The 22,097-nt window shown below is 40.4% G+C and overlaps 2 protein-coding genes across 8 annotated transcripts in view; one reads left to right on the plus strand and one right to left on the minus strand.

The window, feature by feature from the left end:
- The window catches only part of rint1 (RAD50 interactor 1), a 28,267-nt gene extending 23,291 nt beyond the window's left edge, over window positions 1-4,976 (plus strand). For all 3 annotated transcript variants that reach the window (XM_033039915.1, XM_033039916.1, XM_033039914.1), the window contains exons 12-13: window positions 2,651-2,769; window positions 4,286-4,976. In XM_033039915.1, the coding sequence (XP_032895806.1) occupies window positions 2,651-2,769; window positions 4,286-4,505 (339 nt within the window). In that variant the 3' untranslated portion in view covers window positions 4,506-4,976. The remainder of the gene's footprint in view (window positions 1-2,650; window positions 2,770-4,285) is intronic.
- A 3,166-nt stretch (window positions 4,977-8,142) lies between these two features.
- The window catches only part of plxnb2 (plexin B2), a 200,609-nt gene continuing 186,654 nt past the window's right edge, over window positions 8,143-22,097 (minus strand). For 3 of the 5 annotated variants that reach the window (XM_033039921.1, XM_033039920.1, XM_033039922.1), the window contains 7 exons: window positions 21,150-21,301; window positions 17,953-18,113; window positions 15,943-16,090; window positions 15,657-15,721; window positions 14,860-14,935; window positions 12,515-12,589; window positions 8,143-9,000 (listed from right to left, as the gene is read on the minus strand). In XM_033039921.1, the coding sequence (XP_032895812.1) occupies window positions 8,896-9,000; window positions 12,515-12,589; window positions 14,860-14,935; window positions 15,657-15,721; window positions 15,943-16,090; window positions 17,953-18,113; window positions 21,150-21,301 (782 nt within the window). In that variant the 3' untranslated portion in view covers window positions 8,143-8,895. The remainder of the gene's footprint in view (window positions 9,001-12,514; window positions 12,590-14,859; window positions 14,936-15,656; window positions 15,722-15,942; window positions 16,091-17,952; window positions 18,114-21,149; window positions 21,302-22,097) is intronic. The other 2 variants (XM_033039919.1, XM_033039918.1) reach the window with 1 other exon arrangement.

The raw sequence follows: 22,097 nt of genomic DNA on the forward strand, positions 1-22,097 counted from the left end.
AATCTCTTACACTTAATCTTGCATTTGATCTCCGTTAATAGAATAGATTATTTCTTGTTACATTCTGATGATATGGGTGACCAATACTAAAAATGAGGTGATTGGCAATAGTCGCTAAAGAAACAATCACAGCTATAAAATAGGATAATATATTAAAATGAATCAACGAGACAGTATGAGTTGTTAATGATCAAAATGAGCAGAGATATTGGGAGTCCAAGGGAGAGACGAGCAGCTTGAGAGGCAAATTTCTATCATGCAAAAGCAATAGGGGATCAATCATAATGGGTGATTTTACTCACCCTAATATTGGATGGTATCCTAATGTGTGTCACAGTCAGTGTAATAGGCCTAGAGAGCATATAACCCCATTTTTTTTAATTCAGAGGAATCTTTTAATGAAACAAGACCAATTGTTCTTTCTTGATATTTCTCAGGGCTGGTGGATGGGGTTGGTAATGGTGTAATTCTGGATGTAGTTTCAGGGAGCAGATGGAAGGAGTGGGTGAGGATTTTGTGTAGGTCATCAAACAATGCAGTACATGATCAGGCCTTTCAGCCCACGATGTCCGCGCTGACCCTTATGCCAATTTAAACTAATCCCATCTGTATATCTCTCCATCTGCTGCCTGTTCAGGTGCATACCTACATTTTTCTTACATGTTGATGTCATGTCTGTTTCTACCATCTCATCTGGCAGTGTGTTCCCAAGTTCTACAGCTCTTTGTTTAAAAGAAAACTTGTTTTGCACATCTCCTTTCATCTTTCCGCCTCTCACATTAAGTCTGTGCCCTTTAGCCTTTGACATTTTCATCTTGGGGGGGGAAAGATTTTTGACCGTCTAAACTGTCTATGCCTCTCATAATTTTATATACTATCAGGTCCCCGCTCAGCTTCTGCTACTCCAGAGAAAATAATCGAAATTTGTCCCTCTCCTAATGTTTAAAAGTCTAATTCAGGAAGCATGCTGGTGAACCTCTTTTTCACCCTCTCCAAAGCCTCCAAATCGTTTGTGCAATACGGAAACCAAAACTGCATACAAATCTTCAAATGTGGCCTCACCAAAGTTTTACACAGTTGCAACAAGACTTCATCAGTGCCCGATCATTTGAAGGCATGTATACCATACACCATCTTTACTGCTCCATCTTCTTGTTTTACCACTTCAGAACCATTGGACTTGCACCCCAAGATCCCGCTGTAATTCTCCAAAGTGTCCTGCCATTTATTGTATACTTTCCTCTTACATTTGTCCTCTCAAAGTGATAATTCAGTTAGCTCTAAAATAATTATGGAAAAGGGCAAAGATAAATGGTAGTAAACAATATAAATTGGGATAAAGCCAATGTTAGTAGGATGAGAAGCAATTCAGCAAAAATAGCCTGGAAACAGCTATTTGAAGATAAATAAAGGTTAGAGCATTTTAGAAGCAGGTTCATGGAGTTCAAGCTAAACAAAATAAGGCTAGGTCTGCCAAATCTAGAGCCTGTGCACAGAGGGGAGGATGAGGCAAAAGAGCTAGTTTGTGTAGAACACTGAGAGCTTAGTACTGCAGAAACTCGACAAATGTAGAAAACAAAGGGGTAAAATTAAAAGGAAAATTAGAAAAGCCGATTGAGGACATGAAAAATTACTGGGAAGTAAAATGACAAAAAAAACATTTTCTTTTTGGATATAAAGAGCAGGAGGATAACTATGAAAGAAAATGGCCTGGTACTGGTCAAAAGTGTAATTATGAAGGAAGAGTATCAAATGTAAAATGGAATAACAGCAAAAGTGGTAGTAGTAAAGGGTTTAACGTCATTAAAGGTAAAGAATCAGCAAAGGAAATATCCTAGGCTAGTAAAAAAAGCACAGGAGAAATTGCAGAAGCTGACTGTCGCTTTTCAATCTGCCTTGGCTGCAGTAGTAATGCCAGACAATTGTAGGACTGTTGACTTAGGACTGTTGTTTAATGAGGGAGTGAATAAATCAAATAATTGCAGGCCGGCTACTTTAATTTTGGTGTGGGTAATTCGTAGGGGGTGTGTAAACCTTCATTTAAAGAGGCACATATTAAATACAGACAGTCAACATGAATGCTGAGCTGCTGAGTTACACCAGCACTTTGTGTCCTTTTATGTGTTACGGCAAGATCATGTCAACTCCCTGATTGAATACCTTGAGGAAGTAACAAGGAGGTTTGATGAGAGCTGTATGTTTGATGTACTCTGCATGAATTTTATTAAAGCTTTGGACACATCCACAAGGTAGGCCAATCAAAATTTTGGATCGAGAGTTGCAGGTTGGATCCAAATTGGTTCAGTGACAGGAAGCAGACAGTTATGTTTGACATAGCATCCTTAAAGCTATCAGAGGGGTATTTTCAATTCAATTCAAGGGTAGCATCAGCAAGAACTGGGTATAAAAATCTTTTGCCCATCAATTTTGATGTCATTTGCAAGTTGATTTCATGCCGAATTTCTTGGTAGAAATATTGCTCTTTGAATATATAACCAGTTTTCTTTTGAGGGAGTTAACATATGGGAGTTGCGTAATGCACTGCTCATGAGTAATCTGAATGCATGTAATAAAATACTTCAAGTATGTGTGATCGTAAAGTTGATTACCCTTGAATATTGTAATAGTTTCACTTTATTTTTAATTGCAGATTATATTGGCAAATCACTTCAATGAAGGTGGATCAGCACAGCTACAGTTTGACATGGCACGCAATCTTTTCCCACTGTTTGCTCACTATTGCAAGAGACCAGAAAACTACTTCAAGCAGTAAGTAAATTGAGTGCAAGCTTAATATTTCTAATCAGCATTAATTGATAGTATTACACAGACATATTTTTTGTGCAGAGACGACTTCAATTAAGCCATTGATTTTGGTGTGAGGGGAGGGCAAACATTTTCTTTGTTTATTTAAATTTTAGGATCTGGGCATCACTGAGCAATTAGTCCTCACCTTTAATTGTACTTGAACTGCAGTCCTTCTCGTGAAGATACTTCCACAATGCTGTTGAGTAGGAAGCTCCAGATCTTGAACACTGATATATATCAAAGTCAGGACGATATGCAACTTGGTGTGGAATATATCGTTGGTGGAGTTTCTATGCACATGTTGCCCCTATCCTTCCTGGCGGAAGAGACCATGGGTTTGGGACGTATTACCAATTAGAGTAACTGCAATAAATAGTTATGGGTGTTACACACTTCAGATACTGTGCCTGTGCTAGAGAGAATGAATGCTTTGGATGGGGGGGGGGGGGGGAGGAGCAATAGCAGAACTACGGGCTACAGTGGATGCGGGTGAGGGATCCATCTATGACAGAAGGGGATAAATTGCATGTATTTAAAAGCACATTAAATTGTCATTAGTTAATTGAAAACGTTTTTGATAATATAATTCAACAAAAATGTAAACGTGAAAATAAAGATAATGGACAAAACTCTATAAATGCAGAAAATGCTTCTGTGTGTACTGCAGCTAGCCAGTAGTTCTCTGTTCATTCTTCATATCATCTTGGTAACTACACATTGTCTTTTCTATGGCTCCATAATTCTTTCCATTATATGCTCATCACTTCAACCAGGGCAGTCACAGTGGCACAGCGGTAGAGTTGCTGCCTTACAGCAAAATGCAGCGCCAGAGACCGGGGTTTGCTCCCGATTACGGGTGCTGTCTGTATGGAGTTTGTACATTCTCCCCGTGATCTGCATGGGTTTTCTCCGAGATCTTCGGTTTCCTCCCACACTCCAAAGACTTACAGGTTTGTAGGTTAATTGGCTTGATAAAAAATGTAAAATTGTCCAAGTAGGCGATATGCAGAGTACTGCCCTGCCGACTACAAAATTCAGAAGGTTCAGAAGGTTCCATGTTCTTATGCATTTAACATAGAATCCCATTTATCTGATTTGTTTTACAATGCTTTTCTATGGAAAAAAATGTGAATGGTCTCGATCTCCATTTCTCATAAAAGCTGAACAGTTATGTGCAAAATATATTCTAATTATATTTGGCACCTTTGAATTTTTCCTAAATTGATACAATCATATTTTATAACACATCTTAGACTGTTGCTGTATATTGAGATAAAGTCTATCTCCTTAATAAGACAATTAAAAACAATCCATCGTTTATCTACTTCATTTGCATCATTGAGAAATAACATGTCTGTGATCTAAAGATATTTTCATCGATTGGAAATTGTCAAGTGAGTAAAAATTCAGCATAATTAATAATCTATAATAATTGTACCAAATATGACAAAACCTTAAAAGTTGTTTTTCCATCTAGAGTGAAAGAAGCGTGTATCATCCTAAACCTGAATGTGGGTTCAGCACTATTACTGAGAGAAGTGCTCCAGGCTACTTCTGGTACCATGACTGATACGACCAACATTCAACAGCCCACAGCTAGTGCAGCTCTGAATGAAATTGGAATTTATAAACTGGCCCCGCAGGACGTTGAAATCCTTTTGAATCTAAGAACAAACTGGCCAAGTTCAGGCAAATAAATAAACATTTTTCTCCAAATTTAAAGATGAAGCAGAATAGTAATATAACTCTTCCCTTCTCTGCAAACATGCAGGCTGTGCATTGTGAATTAAACACAATTATCTGGAAAATGGAGTCTATGTATTTAAATGATGGACTAACGTGTATATACATAATCTGTTCATTGTAAGCAGTTGCTATTAATTTAAAAAATGTTTAGATAGTTGGCTCCAAGCTTCAGAATCTATAAAAATAACATATTAAAAACTATTTCAAGATCATGAATGTATCCTGGAATGACAAAATTGGATGTGATAAAATTGATTCTCTTTTAATATCTGTACACAAGTATATTATGGGTTAATATTATGAAATTGTGTCAGGTCCAGTTTATATAGCTAAGGATGGTTAATTAAATCTCAAACAATTTCAACGTGTCATTGCCACTGCTCACTTGTTAACTGATTAAATCAGATTGTCTGTTTTTACCATGTGTTGCTTTACTGAATTGCTTGTTGTACTGTTACATTAGAACATCAGTGAAGAAAGTTCTGTAATGTGATGCAAATTAATTGTAGACATCAGGTTGGTATGAAGCACCGCAGCTCATCAGTAGCAAGGGCTTACCTTTGGGAGTTTTCTGAGATGTGCAAAATCTCAGCAGTGGGAAATTGCAGTTTAATGGGCCATATGTATAACAAAACTTTCCTTATTCTAAGTGTGCCAAAAGAGTCATGGTATATGAATTTTAATGGAGTTTTTTGTAACCTAATGTGCCTGGTGGAAAGCCAATGCAATCTAAAATTGGCTAGCATGTGATGTGAGCAATCTGTCAGTCTATGGGCATGCTAGAAAAACAATTACATAATTAAAATTGCTCCCGTCCTTTCATTCTTTCAGCCTGAAAGCAGCCCTCATCCTATGCCAGTGGTCTATTCATTTCTCAAATTCCAGTGGTCCCTGAACAGAAGAACCCTTTTGTGTTATATTGTTAGCTGAGACAAATAATGCTGAGGAGAAAGGATGGGAAAGGAGAGTGGAACATGGTAATACTGCCACAAGTCTGTTTGTCTCACACTTGTTTAGTTGGAAACAAAAACAGATGCAATATAATCCTTCATCCTGGAGGAAAAAAGGACCATCAAGCTACACTCTTTAAGCCAGAAGTGAAAAAGCAGTTTCTCAGTAGTGGTTTAATGAGGCAATAAACCATGAAGGCGACTCGGATTATGTGCAAGACAACCACATCTAACAGCAAATTCAGCACAAGCAGTAGATCAGAGTCTGAGCAAGAGTGAAATGCTAACACAAATTAAAATTGTCTTTGCCATACAAAGTGGATTGATGATAACACATTTGTATCACTGTATTCTTACAATACAGGACAGTTCAGGTGAAAATAGGGACAATCCTTCTACTGAGGAAACATGGTCACTACACATCTCCTACTAAACCTGTTCTTACTTGGAGCAGCTCCCTCAGAGGGACCTTTCTCCAGAAGGCTGGATCAAAATTGATCAATAAAGCTCGGTTACGCCAGGCCTTCTTTTGTGAATGGCCCTTTAACGAAAGTAGCTGGCTATCAAATGTCTCAAGAACTAAATCTTTTTAGACATCACCATATATTCAAGAGATATAAATCAAATATATTATAAAATAAACTTTATATTTGAAATAAAACATCTGAGTACATTTAAGTCAAACAAATCAAAAAATATACGTGATCTTATATTTACCCTCCACAGCAACAGAATAACCACGACGTTGTCTGTTCATATCAATCAGTCGTGCAACAATCAGGACTTACTTGAAAAAACTGCTAGTCTTTTAGTGGAAGACTTGCACCATAACTAAATAGGCAAAATATTTCCATCGGCGAGGCAAAGCTAGAGCCGAAGATCATCACCAAGAAATCATATGGGGAATTAAGATAAACATATCCAGAGATTGATGAAAATTATGAGCCTGCCACTGCACGAACGTGCTCAAGCAAATAGTGCAGATGCACTTAAGAGACTAAATATATCAGGGAGAACAGATAGATGAGGAAAGATTAAACTAGACTTGAGTAGGATATTGAAAGTATGGTCCATGTGGACCAAATGGTCAATTTCTGTGCATGACATTCTATAGAATTTAATGTAAAGCATCTTAATCTTGAATATTTAATGCAGATGATAAATTATGACAATATAGTCCTTTTTACTGAATCTTTTGTGGAAAAATAAAAAGTTATGCAGATAAACACCAAGTTCACATCCAATGCAGAATGTTCATACTAAAGTCAAACAATTGGCTTCATAATATTTTCTGCAGCTTTGAGACACACACAGCTTTCATGGAAGTGTTGTTCGTACAAATAGTGTAATATAGTTAATAAATGAGTAATACTGCCATTAAATCTGCAGGGTGAATTATGGTAGAGCCATTGCCCCTATTCAACAATGAGTCTACCAAGTAGATGAATATCAAATAATGGCATGTATGGCTGCTGAAGGTACTGGCTCACACATCTTCATTGATGATACAACTGTGGATGGTAGTAGCATAATTAATTCTGAAGTGTATAGACACTTCAGATCCTATCTGCTCAAGTTCAAACAAATGCCTCAAAATTCATTGTTTAAGAAAACTGCAGATGCTGGAAAAATTGAAGATGGACAAAAATTCTGGAGAAACTCAGCGGGTGCGGCAGCATCTATAGAGCGAAGGAATAGGTGACGTTTTGGGTCAAGACATTCTCTTTCTTCGGACGTTCATTCTACAGCAAGACAATTATCCCAAACATTCTGCTAAAGCAACAAAGGAGATTTTCAAAACTAAAAAATGGTCAACTCTTGAGTGGCCAAGTCAATCACCCAATCTGAACCCAATTGAGCATACCTTTTATATGCTGAAGAGAAAACTGAAGGGGACTAGTCCCCAAAACAGGCATAAGCTAAAGATGGCTGCAACACAGGACTGGCAGAGCATCACCAGATAAGACACCCAGCAACTGGTGATGTCCATGAATCGCAGACTTCAAGTAGTTATTGCATGCAAAGGATATGCAACAAAATACTAAACATGACTACTTTCATTTACATGACATTGCTGTGTCCCAAACATTATGGTGCCCTGAAATGGGTGGGACTGTATAAACACTGCTGTAATTTCCACGATGAAACCAGAAAGTATAAAAATACCCGTTATCTTTAACATGTGATTTCTTCTATCACAAATCTCCAATTGTGGAGAACAGAGGCAAATACATAAATTGCAGATCTTTGTCCCAAACATTATGGAGGGCACTGTCGATCTCTGTTGATTTGCTATCTCTGATTTCTAACATGAAAACAATGTGTTTTTCTTAAATGGACATCATCCTGGATCTGACCCTTTGGCTGGATTTGCTTAAAGACAGTTGCCAAATACAGAGTAACAGGTAACCTTTGGCTGACCATACAATTAGTTCCAAAATGCTCTAAACTTGCAGGCTGTCTGTCAGCCTTGATATAGCCCAAATTGCTACGTTAAAAATACAAACTTACCCAGATCTTTGTGCCCATATTGAAGCTAAACAATGAATGACAGAATTAAAAATAGAAGGATCTTTCAGGATTCCCTTGTCTAGCAATGATTTTTTAATATATAAAAGACATTTCTTGATTCACAGGGAATAAATAAAACGCTGAATTTATTTGCCACACCATCTCCCAAATTATATCAAAAATATCAAAGACATTTCAGTAGTCACTAGGTCTATTTGTAACAAAAACTTCTAAAATGTCATTTTAACATAAATTTACAAGCATTCTCTACTTGGTCTGTTTTACATACAATTAAGAAATGATTTTTCATTAGCATTCCACAGTTTCTATTTCAGTCTCAATGTCAAAGCGAACTAGATAAAATTATAAGTATAAAAATCATGCCATTTCTGTTGTAACAATCAGCTAGAAAATGTATCAGAATGCACATAATAAATGGCAGTACTTTTAATAATGCTCTAATGTTTTTTTTAAAAACTGCTATTAACAGTGAAGCATTAGATGATTAGAAGAAAACATTGTACTGTACAAGGCTCAACTCACTAAAATAGCAGAATTTATCAGAATGTGGGCCAAATCATAAAAGCAATATTAGGGCTCAGATAATTTATATTTGAAATAAAACATGGTTCAGTACAAGACATTCTTATTTCAGCAACTAAGTTGTATACATTTTTACGACAATTCTCCACAGGTTTTTATAGACCAAGTTTATAATACAATATAGAATATTAGTTAATTTACAAAATAATTGACTTCAAGATTTGAATTAATTAAGAACTGCAAAGATGATCAGCAGAGTAAAAATAACACTATTTTCTTCCCTAGGTAATAAAATTTAACATCTGAACTTCCATTATGCATACTAGCCGTGAAATGGTCAAAGGTCCGTCGTTTTATTTTCAAGTGCAGCTGCTATTTGCTGCAGTCGGACAGAGAGCTGCATCTTTTGTGCTGCTGGATCTTGTTCTAAGGCATTTATTATCTGTAAACCCAAACAGTGTTGCCATGTTAATACTGAAATTAAGCTGTAGATTCAAATAGTTATTTCTGTTTACCGCTCATTTGTCCTTGCATTGAAAATGAACGAAAGTAATTTATCAGCAAAATTATAAAACAAATATAAAAATATTTAGAATACAATCTATATGTTTAGATGCAATTAATGCGTTTTGATACTAACCACCAAAAAAGGTGTCAAATCATTAAAAAAAAACACTAACAGAGATATAGAACAGCACAATTGTATTGTAGATAGCGCTGGTGCCTCCCAACCACAAGCAGTTAGGTTCAATCCTGACATACGGTGCTGTCTGTATGGAGTTTGCACGTTTTTTTTGTGACCACTTAGATTTTCCCCAAGGAGCACCAGCTCCACCCACACCTTACAGACCTGATGGCAGGTTAAATTGCCAATGTTAATCACCCCTAGTATTATGATAGTGGCAAAATAATTGACGTGTTGATGGGCATACAGTGCATTCAGAAAGTATTCAGACCCCTTCACTTTTTCCACATTTTTTGTTACGTTACAGCCTTATTCTAAAATGGATTAAATTCCTTTTTTTTTTTCAATCAATCTACACACAAGACCCCATAATAAAAAAGCAAAAACGGTGTTTAGAAATGTTTGCAAAGTAATTAAAAATAAATAACTGAAATATCACATTTACATAAGTATTCGGACCCTTTACTCAGTACTTTGTTGAGGCACCTTTGGCAGCGATTACAGCCTCAAGTCTTCTTGGGTATGACGCTACAAGCTTGCCACACCTGTATGTGGGTAATTTCTCCCATTCTTCTTAGCAGATCATCTCAAGCTCTGTCAGGTTGGGGAGCGTTGATGTACAGCTATTTTCAGGTCCCTCCAGAGATATTCGATCGGGTCCGGGCTCTGGCTGGGCCACTCAAAGAAATTCACAGACTTGTCACAAAGCCACTCCTGCATTGTCTTGGCTGTGTGCTTATGGTCGTCGTCCTGTTGGAAGGTGAACCTCCGCCACAGTCTGAGGTCCAGACCGGTCATGAGCCGGTTTTCAAGGATCTCTCTGTTCTTTGCTCCGTTCAAGTTTACACCGATCCTGATTAGTCTCCCAGTTCCTGCAGCTGAAAAACATCCCCTCAGCATGATGCTGCCACCACCATGTAGGTAGGTATTGGCCAGGTGATGAGCGGTGCCTGGTTTCCTCCAGATGTGACGCTTGGCATTCAGGCCAAAGAGTTCAATCTTGGTTTCATCAGACCAGAGAATCTTGTTTCTCATGGTCTGAAAGTCCTTTAGGTGCCTTTTGACAAACTCCAAGTGGGCTGACATGTGCCTTTTCATGGCCGTCCGAAGGGGGGTGCGATGGGTGCGGTCGCACCCCCTTTTTTTCCCCCCAGAGTAAAAAAAAAAAAATCCAGAGAAAAAAAAATTGGAACGAAATTCGGGAAATTCTGGTTCAGGCCCGCAGGATGACTTGGGGGGAAAAATATATTTCCGACCATCCGCGCCTGCGCAGTTGGGGGAGCCCGCTGGCGCAGTAGCAAAGCAAAATGACACTGTCTCTCCGCACGTACGCAGGGGGCCCGGGCGGGATCAGATCACCACCATTTTCACTGCACAGAATCATACATCGCTTCGACGCCTCGTGCCTAGTCTGGGTGAGTGGGGCCAAAGATCATAGAGCGGCTCCGCTCTATGATCTTTGAGTGGGGCCGTGGAATATATTGCGTTGCGGGAGGGGGAGTCTGTTTGTTTTTTATTGGGGGGTGTCAAACAACCCGCGAAGGGTCCAATCCGACCCGCGGGATGATTTGGAAAAAAAAGGAGTGCCCGTTTCTCCGGGCCAGGGGCAGTGGCGTCTGCCTGCCCATTGCCTCCATCTGCGGTGTCGGAGCCTTGCCGCCAGTCAGCCTGGCATCCCGGGAGCGGTTCCGCTGCCAGCGGTCTGGGGAGACCGTTCACCGGGTGGGAGCAGGAACCACTGAATCTGAACCCAGTCCTGGCAGCTGCCGTGACCCCGACACCATTTGATTTTTTTTTATGATGGGTGCGATAGCACCCCCCTTTTAAAAAAAATACAATATGAGCAGCTTTTGCATGCTCCAATATAACATTTTACATAACATTTTACAACAGGACAACTTGATTTTTAAAACAAGGACAACTTCAATTCTTGATTTATAAACATTTATACTACAACAACCCCAATCGTCCCATTCCACCCACTCATTACTCTTGACTCAACCAAAATTATTTCTGAAATATTGGTCATAAATTTGGTGCAAAAATGCTCCAAAATAAGGCTCAGAATGCACATGCGAGCATCTAAAACTCCAGAGCTTCCAGGGCCCGTTAAGGGCCCTGGACCCCGGCCACGAGGGATTCGAGCTTCGCACTTATGATGTGCGCTGCTCGTACATTATTTCAGATAAAATATTTGTAATCCTGTCATGCCACCCCTCTTTTTGAAAAGCTTCGTACGGGCCTACTTTTACTGAGTAGTGGCTTCTGTCTGGCCACTCTACCATAAAGGCCTGATTGGTGGAGTGGTGCAGATATAGTTGTCCTTCTGGAACGTTCTCCCATCTCCAGAGGAACTCTGGAGATCCGACAGAGTGACCATCGGGTTCTTCGTCACCTCCCTGACCAAGGCACTCTCCCCTGATTGCTCAGTTTGGCTGGGCGGCCAGCTCTATGACGAGACCTGGTGGTTCCAAATTCTTCCATTTAAGAATGACATAGGCCACTGTGATCTTCAGGATCTGCAATGCTGCAGAAATAGTTTTATACCCTTTCCCAGATCTGTGTCTCGACACAATCCTGTCTCGGATGTCTACTGACAATTCCCTTGTCTTCATGGCTTGGTTTTTGCTCTGACATGCACTGTCAACTGTGGGACCTTATATAGACAGGTGTGTGCCTTTCCAAATCATGTCCAATCAATTTAATTTACCACTGGTGGACTCCAATCAAGTTGTGGAAACATCTCATGGATAATCAATGGAAACAGGATGAACCCAAGCTCAATTATGAGTGTCATAGCAAAGGGTCTGAATACTTATGTAAATGTGATATTTCAGTTATTTATTTTTAATTTCTTTGCAAACATTTCTAAACACCTGTTTTCGCTTCTTCGTTCTGGGTATTGATGTTAAAAAAATGAATTTAATCCATTTTAAAATAAGGCTGTAACGCAACAAAATGTGGAAAAAGTGAAGGGGTCTTGAATACTTTCTGAATGCACTGTATATGTGAGGAAGTACTTGTTGCGGAGATACTGGGAAAAGAGGAAGAGGATAGACAAGAGGAATTGGACTAATGGGATGCTTCCCATTTTTTTAGAAATAGACAATAGACGATAGTAAAAATATCCAGCAATGCCTCAACTTCACACCTCATGAATTCCTTCCTGGAGGTGAATATGAACCTGATGGGCTGAATTTGTGTCACTAGGTTCAAGGTAATGGGAATATGCAGTAATTGGAACATAAGCATTATTAAAGCAGAAACTCACCTCATCGTAGTATTTATTTGTGTATTGGTATAACTGATGCAGTGCTACCACAGTGTTCAGTTTGTCGGTATGAGCCTGCAAAATAAAGCATTTAGTTGGAATACCATTCATGAAAGTATTGCTACTTTATAATAAATGACAATGAGTTCATTCATTACGATATAACTAACAGGTACAGGTATCAGAACAATCGATCATTCTTGCCTTGCACCATTTCTGCAGTTCCTAAACATGTACAGACAAACCTGTCTTCATTTCTGAAAGCCAATCTGTAGGCAGAGTTGTTTTTTTGAAAATATGAAATCATTACTTCATGAATTTCTCTACAGCCTTCAGTTTGTTTGTTCATCTTGCAGAAGTCCATCTTAACATCTTCATCTCGACCTTGGGCAACCATTGGAAAATGAGTGCTTAATATAAAGGAGATTATTGGCAGCCAGTTGCACAGCCTCGCGATTGTTGAAATTACTTTCAACATCAGAAGATAATTATAAATGGTAGCCTTTTCCCTCTCTTGAATTTAACTCGGGTGACGGTTTCCTTCACATTCCAAAAGATGTGCGGGGTTTTAGGTTAATTGGCCTCTGCAAATTGCTCCTAGTGTGCAGGGAGGGGGTGGATAATGTAGAACTAGTGAGTGATTGATGTCCAGCGTGGAGTCAGGGGGGGGGGGGGGTCAAAGGGCTGTACCTCTAAAACTAAAAACTAAAACTAACCAAGGTGAATTTCTTTCCCAATAGACACTGGCTGCAACCTCCACCTGTTTTGGGCACATGTTGAACCAGCTCTTGAATTCTGTGATGTATATGTAAATGCCAGTGCCCCTTTAATTTAAAGGGCTGTGCCTCGTGATCGAGAGCAGGTGACCTTGGAGAAGTGTCCGTGGGTGGGGCAGAATAAATCATACTTACAAGATGTCGGACGTGTTTTCCTTCTGCTTGTGCTAGTCACAACAGGGCCTTACGTGGTCTCAAACATTACAAATTCAATCCTGAAGATGAGCTGGAATCAAACATGTATTCACCAAGACGACTAATTTGAAACATTGCACTTTGCTGATAGGTTTTGGTTTATTATTGTCACGTGTACCAATGTACAGTGAAAAGCTTTTGTACGCATGTTATCCAAATAAATTAGATCATATGATACACGAGTATAATCTAGCCATAGAAGCACAACAGGTAGCGCAAAGGGCACTGGCTAACTCGACCCTTCAGCCACAGGAATCTTAATCTAAAACTTTGTCCCTTTCAAACAGAATGATTCTGATTTTACTTGTTAACACAAATTTGTGTTGCATGTTTGCTTCTCACTCCCATCTTCACAGACCCGCGCCGGATGCCCACCTACCAATTCCCTTTATACACCTGCCTTGTGCCCTCAGTTAGTTCATCCCACTCCCAATTCTTAAAAGGTTTACTGCATGCATCCAAAACGAGCATTCCTCTGTTCTTTCAGCTCATGAGTCAGCCTTAAAACCTCTTCTGACCTTTCTCCCCAACGTTGAAGCCTCTGCAGGGCCATCTTTTCAATCAAACTTTGATCAGCTTTTCTGATATTTTCCTTCTGGATCAATACACGTTTCTCCTTTACAGATAACTCAGCACATTGCTTTTACTAAGTGTTGTATTAATGTAAGTTATTACTTATCCGAAGAGTCAAAAATTAATTGGATGCACCATTCTCTTATCATTTTATTGGGCGGGAGCATTAATTGTTCCAGAAAGCTGCCTATCTCATGAATGTTAGCTGATATTGAATGTATTTAATCCAGGAGCAATTATTTTCATGTAATTGCAGTCTAAGGGCACAAGAAAAGAAATTGAAGATCTATTTTTAATTAAAATAGTTTCACACTATAATATTTGGATAGTGGGATTTTCCAAAAGATGGAAATTCTAGGCACTGTCAGATATATCACATCGGCTTCTTTATAAGCATATAGACTTAACTCCACCAACTAAACTGCGGAGTTTGCACGTTCTCCCTCTGACCGTGTGGGTTTCTTTTGGGTGCTCCTGTTTCCTCCCACATCCAAGACACGCAGATTAGTAGTTTAATTTGCCTCTGCAAATTGCCCCTGATGTGTTGTGAGTGGAAGTGAAAGTGGGATAACACAGGACAAGTGTGAATGGGTGATCAATGGTCAGCATGGATTCAAAGGGCCAAAGGGCCTGTTTCTATGCTGTATCTTTCAATCAATCTACTCACTGATGTGATTTGAATATTCTCTTCCCCCTGTGATCCAAGAGATCAGATTTTAAAAATAAGGAGAAACTACCTCGTTATTTTTAGCAATTCTGATTTGAACCATGCAAGATATGTCAAAAGTGGATACAACTCACCCTTGAGACCTCAGCTAAGTGTGTATTCATATCTTGATCACTGACTTGTACCATCTGGCGAATACCTTTATAATAGCTGTTAAACAAAGAGCAAGTTAAAATTGACAAATGGAACTTCAAATACAGGGTTAACATCAATCTAAAACAGCCTTCCATCTACATGCTCTGACTGTCTCAGCCAGAATGGATGAATTTGGAATGTTGTCTTAACCTGCCAAAGCTTCTGTTCCATTTCAATCGCCTTGCAGTGAGTGGCTTTTAATGCTAAGAAAAAAACAGCAATATTTCCCTGACATTCCCAGCATAGATGGTGCTGAGAACTCCCATGACTGCAGCAGTTGGGCACAGTTAATATTACATCCTGCAAGTAGCCTAGAACTATAATGGGAATTCATCTCACAGAAACAGCTAAGAGAGTTATTACATTTGTTCTGCTCACCAATATACAATAAGGTATACAGAGTATTCTTTGCCTTTGAAATGTTTCTATGATTTATCTTATGTTTCTTTATCTGCCTACAGCATCTCTGTGATTCCACCTTTATTCAGAAGATCCAGCTTTCCAAAGGCAATTTTTTAAATTTCTCATTAAGAAAATTGAACTTTGTAAGTTAAAGCAATCACTTTCTAGGTAGTGTAGGTGAATCCAAATCTCAAATTCAGCAGAGGAAGAATTTCAAAGATAATTTTTTTTGTTGGAACTGCAGTAAGTAAATTGAGCTTCAAAGAAAAACGGAAAGGTATATTTATTTTCTGAAACGCATTAAATTTATTTTGAGGTTATATTTCTCACTTACTCCTCCACCATTTTCTTGTATGTGGAAATTTCTCTTGCATAAAGTAACTTGTTGCTTGGAGAGTCCTGAAAAAGTAAAAATAGACATCTGCTAAGAAAAACCTCAATATGATTGTTAACACTATCAAAGATAAATTTGGAAAGGCAATTTTAATCTTGGAACTTAAGATTTAAATTCAAAATCAGGAAAAATATAACAGATGGCTTCACTTCATTCTGGAAGCAAAGGTTTTCCATTTGTTCAGAATTTAAATCCTTTTCTTTTTTTAACTTTTTATTAAACTTACTCTGCTCAACTTGTATTCAGTCTTTGTACATGCATCCATGAAGGTCTGTGCAATCACTGATAATGATGCATCCACTACTTCATTAACTTTCACATCAAATATGAAGTGCGGGTTTTTCAATACGTTTACCCAGAACCTTAATGGCAAACTGTGAAAAATTGGAAAAAGACCTTAATTACAATAATTCCGTGCGAAAACTCAAGGTGCATTTAAAGAAGAAAGATTGGTGTTATGAAGTTGCAGTATCATGCAAGATCATTTTTGTTTTCTTCCCAAGTTAGTTCCATCCTATGCCACATTTCTTTGTTCCAACATATATCTTTAATATAGAAGATGATCAAGTCCTTGGAAGAAAGACTGATCAAGGGTCCCAAAGTAGCTGACGTTAGAAGTACAGGAATCCCATAAAATATTCAGCAGGTACTGCCATGCCTTCCACTCCCACCATTTATCCTAGCCTCTCTTTTACCCTTTTTAGATATGAATGAATCTAGTAGTAATTTAACTGGATTGGATAATATCTATCTACACATAACTAAAGCTCTGATCTTGTGCTCTTCCGGTTTGCGTGGTTTTTCTCTTTGCGCAAAAACGGTACAGGATAGTGCTACGGTTTTTCGCCATCTCACCCACCGTTCTCATGTGCTGCAAGTGCAACAAGTTTTGTTCCAATCGGTGGTATATTGTAAAAGTTTGCAAGGTTTAAAAATAGTAAAAAACCGCGAGTGCGCAGATCTGATCCCGGTGGAGGAGAGCGTCCAGCGCCCGCTGTGAGTCCCAAACGTACCACCATCGCAATGCCCCGCAGCTCCAGCCCCTTCCCCTCTGGTCCCCCTCCCCCGTGATACCCCCCTCTCCCGCATGGCTTTCCCCCCGTCTTTTCTCCAAGTTCTTCTTCCAACCCCACCCCTCCCGCCCTCACTCCGGCATGGTCGTAGCTGCAGGTGCTTCCGGGATGATCCGAGGCCTGGCTCTAAGGGCGCTGACGGCTGATGCTCCTCCAGGGCATGCAACAAGGGAGAGGAGCGGCAACCTCGAGATCCTGGGGAGGGAGATTGGTGGAGTATGGAGGAGAGAGGAGTTATGGAGGGAGGGAGGGAAGGTAGGGAAAAGGAGAGGGATGAGAGGGAAAGGAGAGTGTAATGGAGAGGGAAAAGAAGAGGGAGGAGGTGAGGAGGGAAAGTGGGGGAGGAGGGAGAATAGAGGGAGAGGAGCAGTAGAGGAGTGGAGGAGGTAGGGAGTGGGGAATAGAGGGAGAGGACGGCAGTGAGGGAGGTGAGGAGGGATAGTGAGGGGGATAGGGGGAGGTGGGGGATAGAGGGTTAGGACGGGGGTAAGGAGGGGAGAGGAGTTATGGAGGGAGGGAGGGAGTGACTGAGGATATGGGAAAGGAGAGGGAGAGAGAGGTGAGGGAGGGATTGGGGAGGGGAGGAGGAGAGGGGAAAGAAGAGGGAGGGTGAAGAGGAGGGGAGAGAGTGCTAGGGATGAGGGGAAATGAGCTGTGCCTGTGCAGTTGGGGGCTATGGGTGAGTGGTGGAATATTGCGTTGGGAGACTAAGTGTGACAGGGACCCAACGGGTCCCACTTAGTCTAGTAGTATAATATAGATTGGATAATGTATAATAGCTGCCCAGATACAAATTAAATCTTTTTATACAAATTAATATTTTGCTAAAAAAGAGAATAGTAATAAGCAATCCACATGAAATGGAAAGCCTGGTTACATCCTTCACATATCGTCAACATTGAAATATGTACTTAGATTGTTAAGCACACTTTAAGTGTTAACAATAAATTAAAACACACAGCTATAGTTTTGCCTTAGATACCACAATCCAGATAAATGAATTTCATTCTCTCAACTGTTGGTCAGTTATAACACGAAAACATACTTTTTTTGTATAAGTGCTACTCGAGGTTCTCAAGCAAATCATTTCACCCTCCAACATCCATGTCGTAAAGCAATAGAACATTTACGTTTAGACATATAGCTGGTAATCCGAACCCTACCTGTTCGTTTTCCAGATGTGAATGGTTTCTTCATCCAATATTTCATTCTTATGTGCTTGCTCATCAAGGAAGTCAAAATAATATTTCACGGCCGTTGGAACTACTTGATTTGTACTAAGAACACTCTGGAAGAAATTATCTACAAAGTTTTGCAGAGTCCCCTGTTTTAAATGAAACCAAACATATTAAAAGGCTTTCTCCAGGAGGTTATTTTAGACAGTGGGTATAAGCCACTTGACGTTTAGTTTTTATTTGCTACATCCAAAAACTTTCATGCAATATAATTAGTCGCTAAATAGCCACAAAAACATTCAATTTAAACATTCTTATTGCAATCTATGATTCTGTCTGTGGGTGGGCCATGCAAAATAAGAGGTTTTGATCCCTTGTGCCCTCTATTAATTAGCAACAGTACACAATGAAGATTAAAAGAGGCTAAGGTTCTTGCTTGTTGTAGGGCACCAATGATTTGCTTTTGGAAGTGTTTGTATTGCATTTATATTGCAAAAAGGATTCATTTGTAAATAATGAGCCATTCAAAATCACCTTACAAAGAAACAATCATCATTTGGACGTGCAAGCAACTCATGCCAATGAATCCCAGCAAAGAATTGGGTAAAGGGAGAGAAATAGTCTATGATGGAAAAAAAGGTACTTTGTGAATTCAGGGACTGAATAAGGCCATTCTACCAGTCAATAGGTCAATGATGTATTCAAGAGAGCGTTAAATATAGCTCTTCGGGCTATCGGAAATCAAGAGATATGGGGTGAAAGCAGGAACGGGGTACTGATTTTGGATGATCAGCCATGATCATATTGAATGGCAGTGCCGACTCAAAGGGCCCAATGGCCTACCCTTGCACCTATTTTCTATGTTTCTATCCAATACCAGCTCTTTGACATTCTTAGTTCAACTTTCCTTCTAAATCATTCATTAAATGTATTTAAATCTCAGGTTATTGTTCACCAATGACAATAGTTGGCCTCTGGCAATTCTATAAAAAAGCAATCTAAATGTCACAGAAGAACATAAGAAATAGAAGCAAGAGCAGGCTATTCATACCCTCTACCACAATTCAATAAGATAATGGTTGATCACTTTACCTCACTGACCTTTCCTACACAATTTCCATAACCTTAAAATTCAATATTTTTTTGTCTTTACACATTGAATATATTCAGCATCTAAACTGCCATAGACCACAAGGATGTACAGGCCTCTGGCTCTTTCATGTTTGGCTGCATTTTCCGGAAGTGGCGGCGCTGTTAACAGCTGCGGCTCGCCTGCAGTCCGTCTGTCTTTACTTTTTTCTGTTGTTTTTTTTGTCTTGTTTTGGTTAAGTTTTAGTTTGTTGGGTTGTGTTAGAGGGGGGGTGAAACATGTTCTCTGTCTCTTCCTTCGGGGGAATGCGACTTTTTCGTGTCGTATCCCCCTTCTCTGCCTCCGTCTGCGCTGAGGCCTAATGGCGGAGCTGGCGGCCTCCAGCCTGCGACTGACCCCGAGGCTCCGGAGGCAGAGCTAGCCAGGACTCACCAACGAGAGGCTGGCCGTCTTCGGGGCTAAGGCAGCGGTGGCCCGACTTGCTGGTGCGGCGTTCTGGCTTTCGGCGGCGGCCTGGAGCTGATGCAGCGGGGCTCGGAGCTGAGACTGTGGGACCCGGAGCTGGGGCGGCGGCCCGGAGCGGAGACTGCGGGACCCGGAGCTGGGGCGGCGGCCCAGAGCGGAGACGGCGGGACCCGGAGCTGGGGCGGCGGCCTGGAGCTGGGGCGGCGGCCTGGAGCTGGGGCGGCTGCCCGGAGCTGATGCTGTGGCGGGCCGTCTCGGAGCGGAGACGGCGTTCCGGCTTTCGGCGGTGGCGACATCACCACGGAGGTCCGCTGGACTGGAGGGCGGCATCTCCGGCCTGGATCGATCGCCTCAGCGCAGAGGGAGAACAAGGAGGGAAGAGACGGAGACTAAAGACTTTGCCTCCATCACAGTGAGGATGTGCTTGGTGAACTCACTGTGGTGGATGTTTAATTTGTGTTTATTGTATGTTTTGTTTTTATTGGTTCTGTGTATGACTGCAGGCAACATAATTCCGTTTAGACCGAAAGGTCTGAATGACAATAAAGGAATGTAATCTATTTGTTAATGGACGGCAGAGTCATGGTCACTTTCAGATTACTAGTCTGATGAAGGGTTCGAATCCGAAAGAACACCTTATCATTCTCTGCCCAGATGCTGCCTGACCCATTGAGTTCCTCCAGTGCTTTGCTGGATCTTCTCATTTTTGGTGTAGGGGACATTCCATGTTGCTGCCACAATCTATGCCACATCTTAATGTCTACAGTTCACTGGGGAAGTGACCAGTGCCCCATCATGAATTAGTGTGAGGTTCATCTAGTTTTTTTTTCCCCCTTTCAGGCTTCTGGGAACAAAACCAAACTATCTCTAAATTAAACTAAACTAAACTGGGGCAGAGTAGGAAAGGTCATTTGCATGCATTGTAGACTTCCCCGGAGTGCAGGCATTTATAAACAACATTTGCATGCCCACAAAGACCTCCATAGCTTATCAAATTTGCTGTAGCAATCAGGTGGGCTGCTCTATCCTGGATGGTGCTGATGTCCTTGGGGGGGCTGTTGGTTTGACACTTGTCTAAGAAAGTGGAGGGTATGGCATCATGTTAACTAACTTGTGCCATGTAGATGGTGGGAAGGCCTTGGGGTGTCACGTGAGTCCTTCACTGAAAAATACTCAGCCTTTGACCTGCTCTTGTAGCCACTGTATTTCTGTAGCCAATCTAGTTGAGTTTCTGGTCATTGGCGATTCCATCCCTCCAGATGGGGATAATGCCATAGAATATGAAGTGAGGTTGGTTACATTCTGTTTTGTTGGATGTTCAATTGATCAGCACTTTTGCAGTACGAATGTTACCTGCACTTCTCAGCCCATGCCTCACTGCTGTCTAGGTCTTGCTGCATGCAGGCACAGGCTAAGGAGTTGGCAATAGAATTCAACATTGTTCATTGATTACTATTCTGACTTTACATCAGAAGAGAGTTATTGATGAAGCAACTGAGGATTCTTGGGCTGGGACACTAGCTCAAGCACCTGGTGCTGGGATAATTGGCATCTGATAACCACCACCATTTAGAAGCAAACTTGAACAAATCCTACTTATTTTGACAGTAAAACACACAGAAAGTCTCACCTTTACAGACAGAAGCCTTGTCAAATATATTTCCGTGATCGCTTTGGTCCTCTCTTTCTCTTTCATGCTGCCTCGCTTTGATTTACTTTCATCTGCTTCATCTAATTGTCGCACTAAGTGCCACCTTCGATCTTCTTCTAAAAGTCTACTTTCTGGAATGACCAAATCGAGGGCAGAAGGGTTACCAAAACATGACACATGTTTGCTTGCTTTTACATTTTTCAAAACAAATATAGAGTGAGAGATGCATTTAGAAAATAATGGGGTGGAATCTGTCTTGGTGCAATAGCACAAGAGGACCAATATCACAACTGCAAGCGATGTTCTTTTCTATTCTAGTCAATGGAATGGAATAATCAGGCTGAGTTAAAACAGCTGACACTGTGATATGGCCCACTTTGTGTTACTACCATCATGCAAGGGAAATCCCATGGATCAGACAACAGGGAGATGCATGAGCATGATGTGATCCGTCAAGAAAGAAATCAAACCATATCAAGTCACAGATAATGTCGTTTGTGGCTTGGCTTGGGCAATTGGAACTTTCTTTGAAGGGCAGAAATAACGGCAAGGATTTTAGGAAAGATGGGTATGGAAATGGAAAGGATTATTGCATTCAAGGATTTTAGCAAAGAAAGGGAGATTAACAGTTGGATTAATCGAGTGCATCAAAATCCAACGCTATCTACCAGTGCTTCTACAGTAAATGCTCATTTCAGGTCCTTATAAAAGGGCATTGGCAAAAAAACATGCCTGTTCCATAGCTGTTTTCTCCTTCCAAGATACCCAGACAGGTCAGGTTAGGCTGGATTCTTCATTCCTTGCAACCTAGCTGATACAAGGTACAAAACTGTCCCATATACAGCATGACAGTAATAGAGAGGCCACTAGGAGAATAATTTTGGAAAATGAATTAGTATAGTGGGTGGGTGAGTGGGCAGATGCGTG

This window comes from Amblyraja radiata, chromosome 21 (genome assembly GCF_010909765.2).
Source record: "Amblyraja radiata isolate CabotCenter1 chromosome 21, sAmbRad1.1.pri, whole genome shotgun sequence".
In the NCBI taxonomy this organism is placed as follows: domain Eukaryota; kingdom Metazoa; phylum Chordata; class Chondrichthyes; order Rajiformes; family Rajidae; genus Amblyraja; species Amblyraja radiata.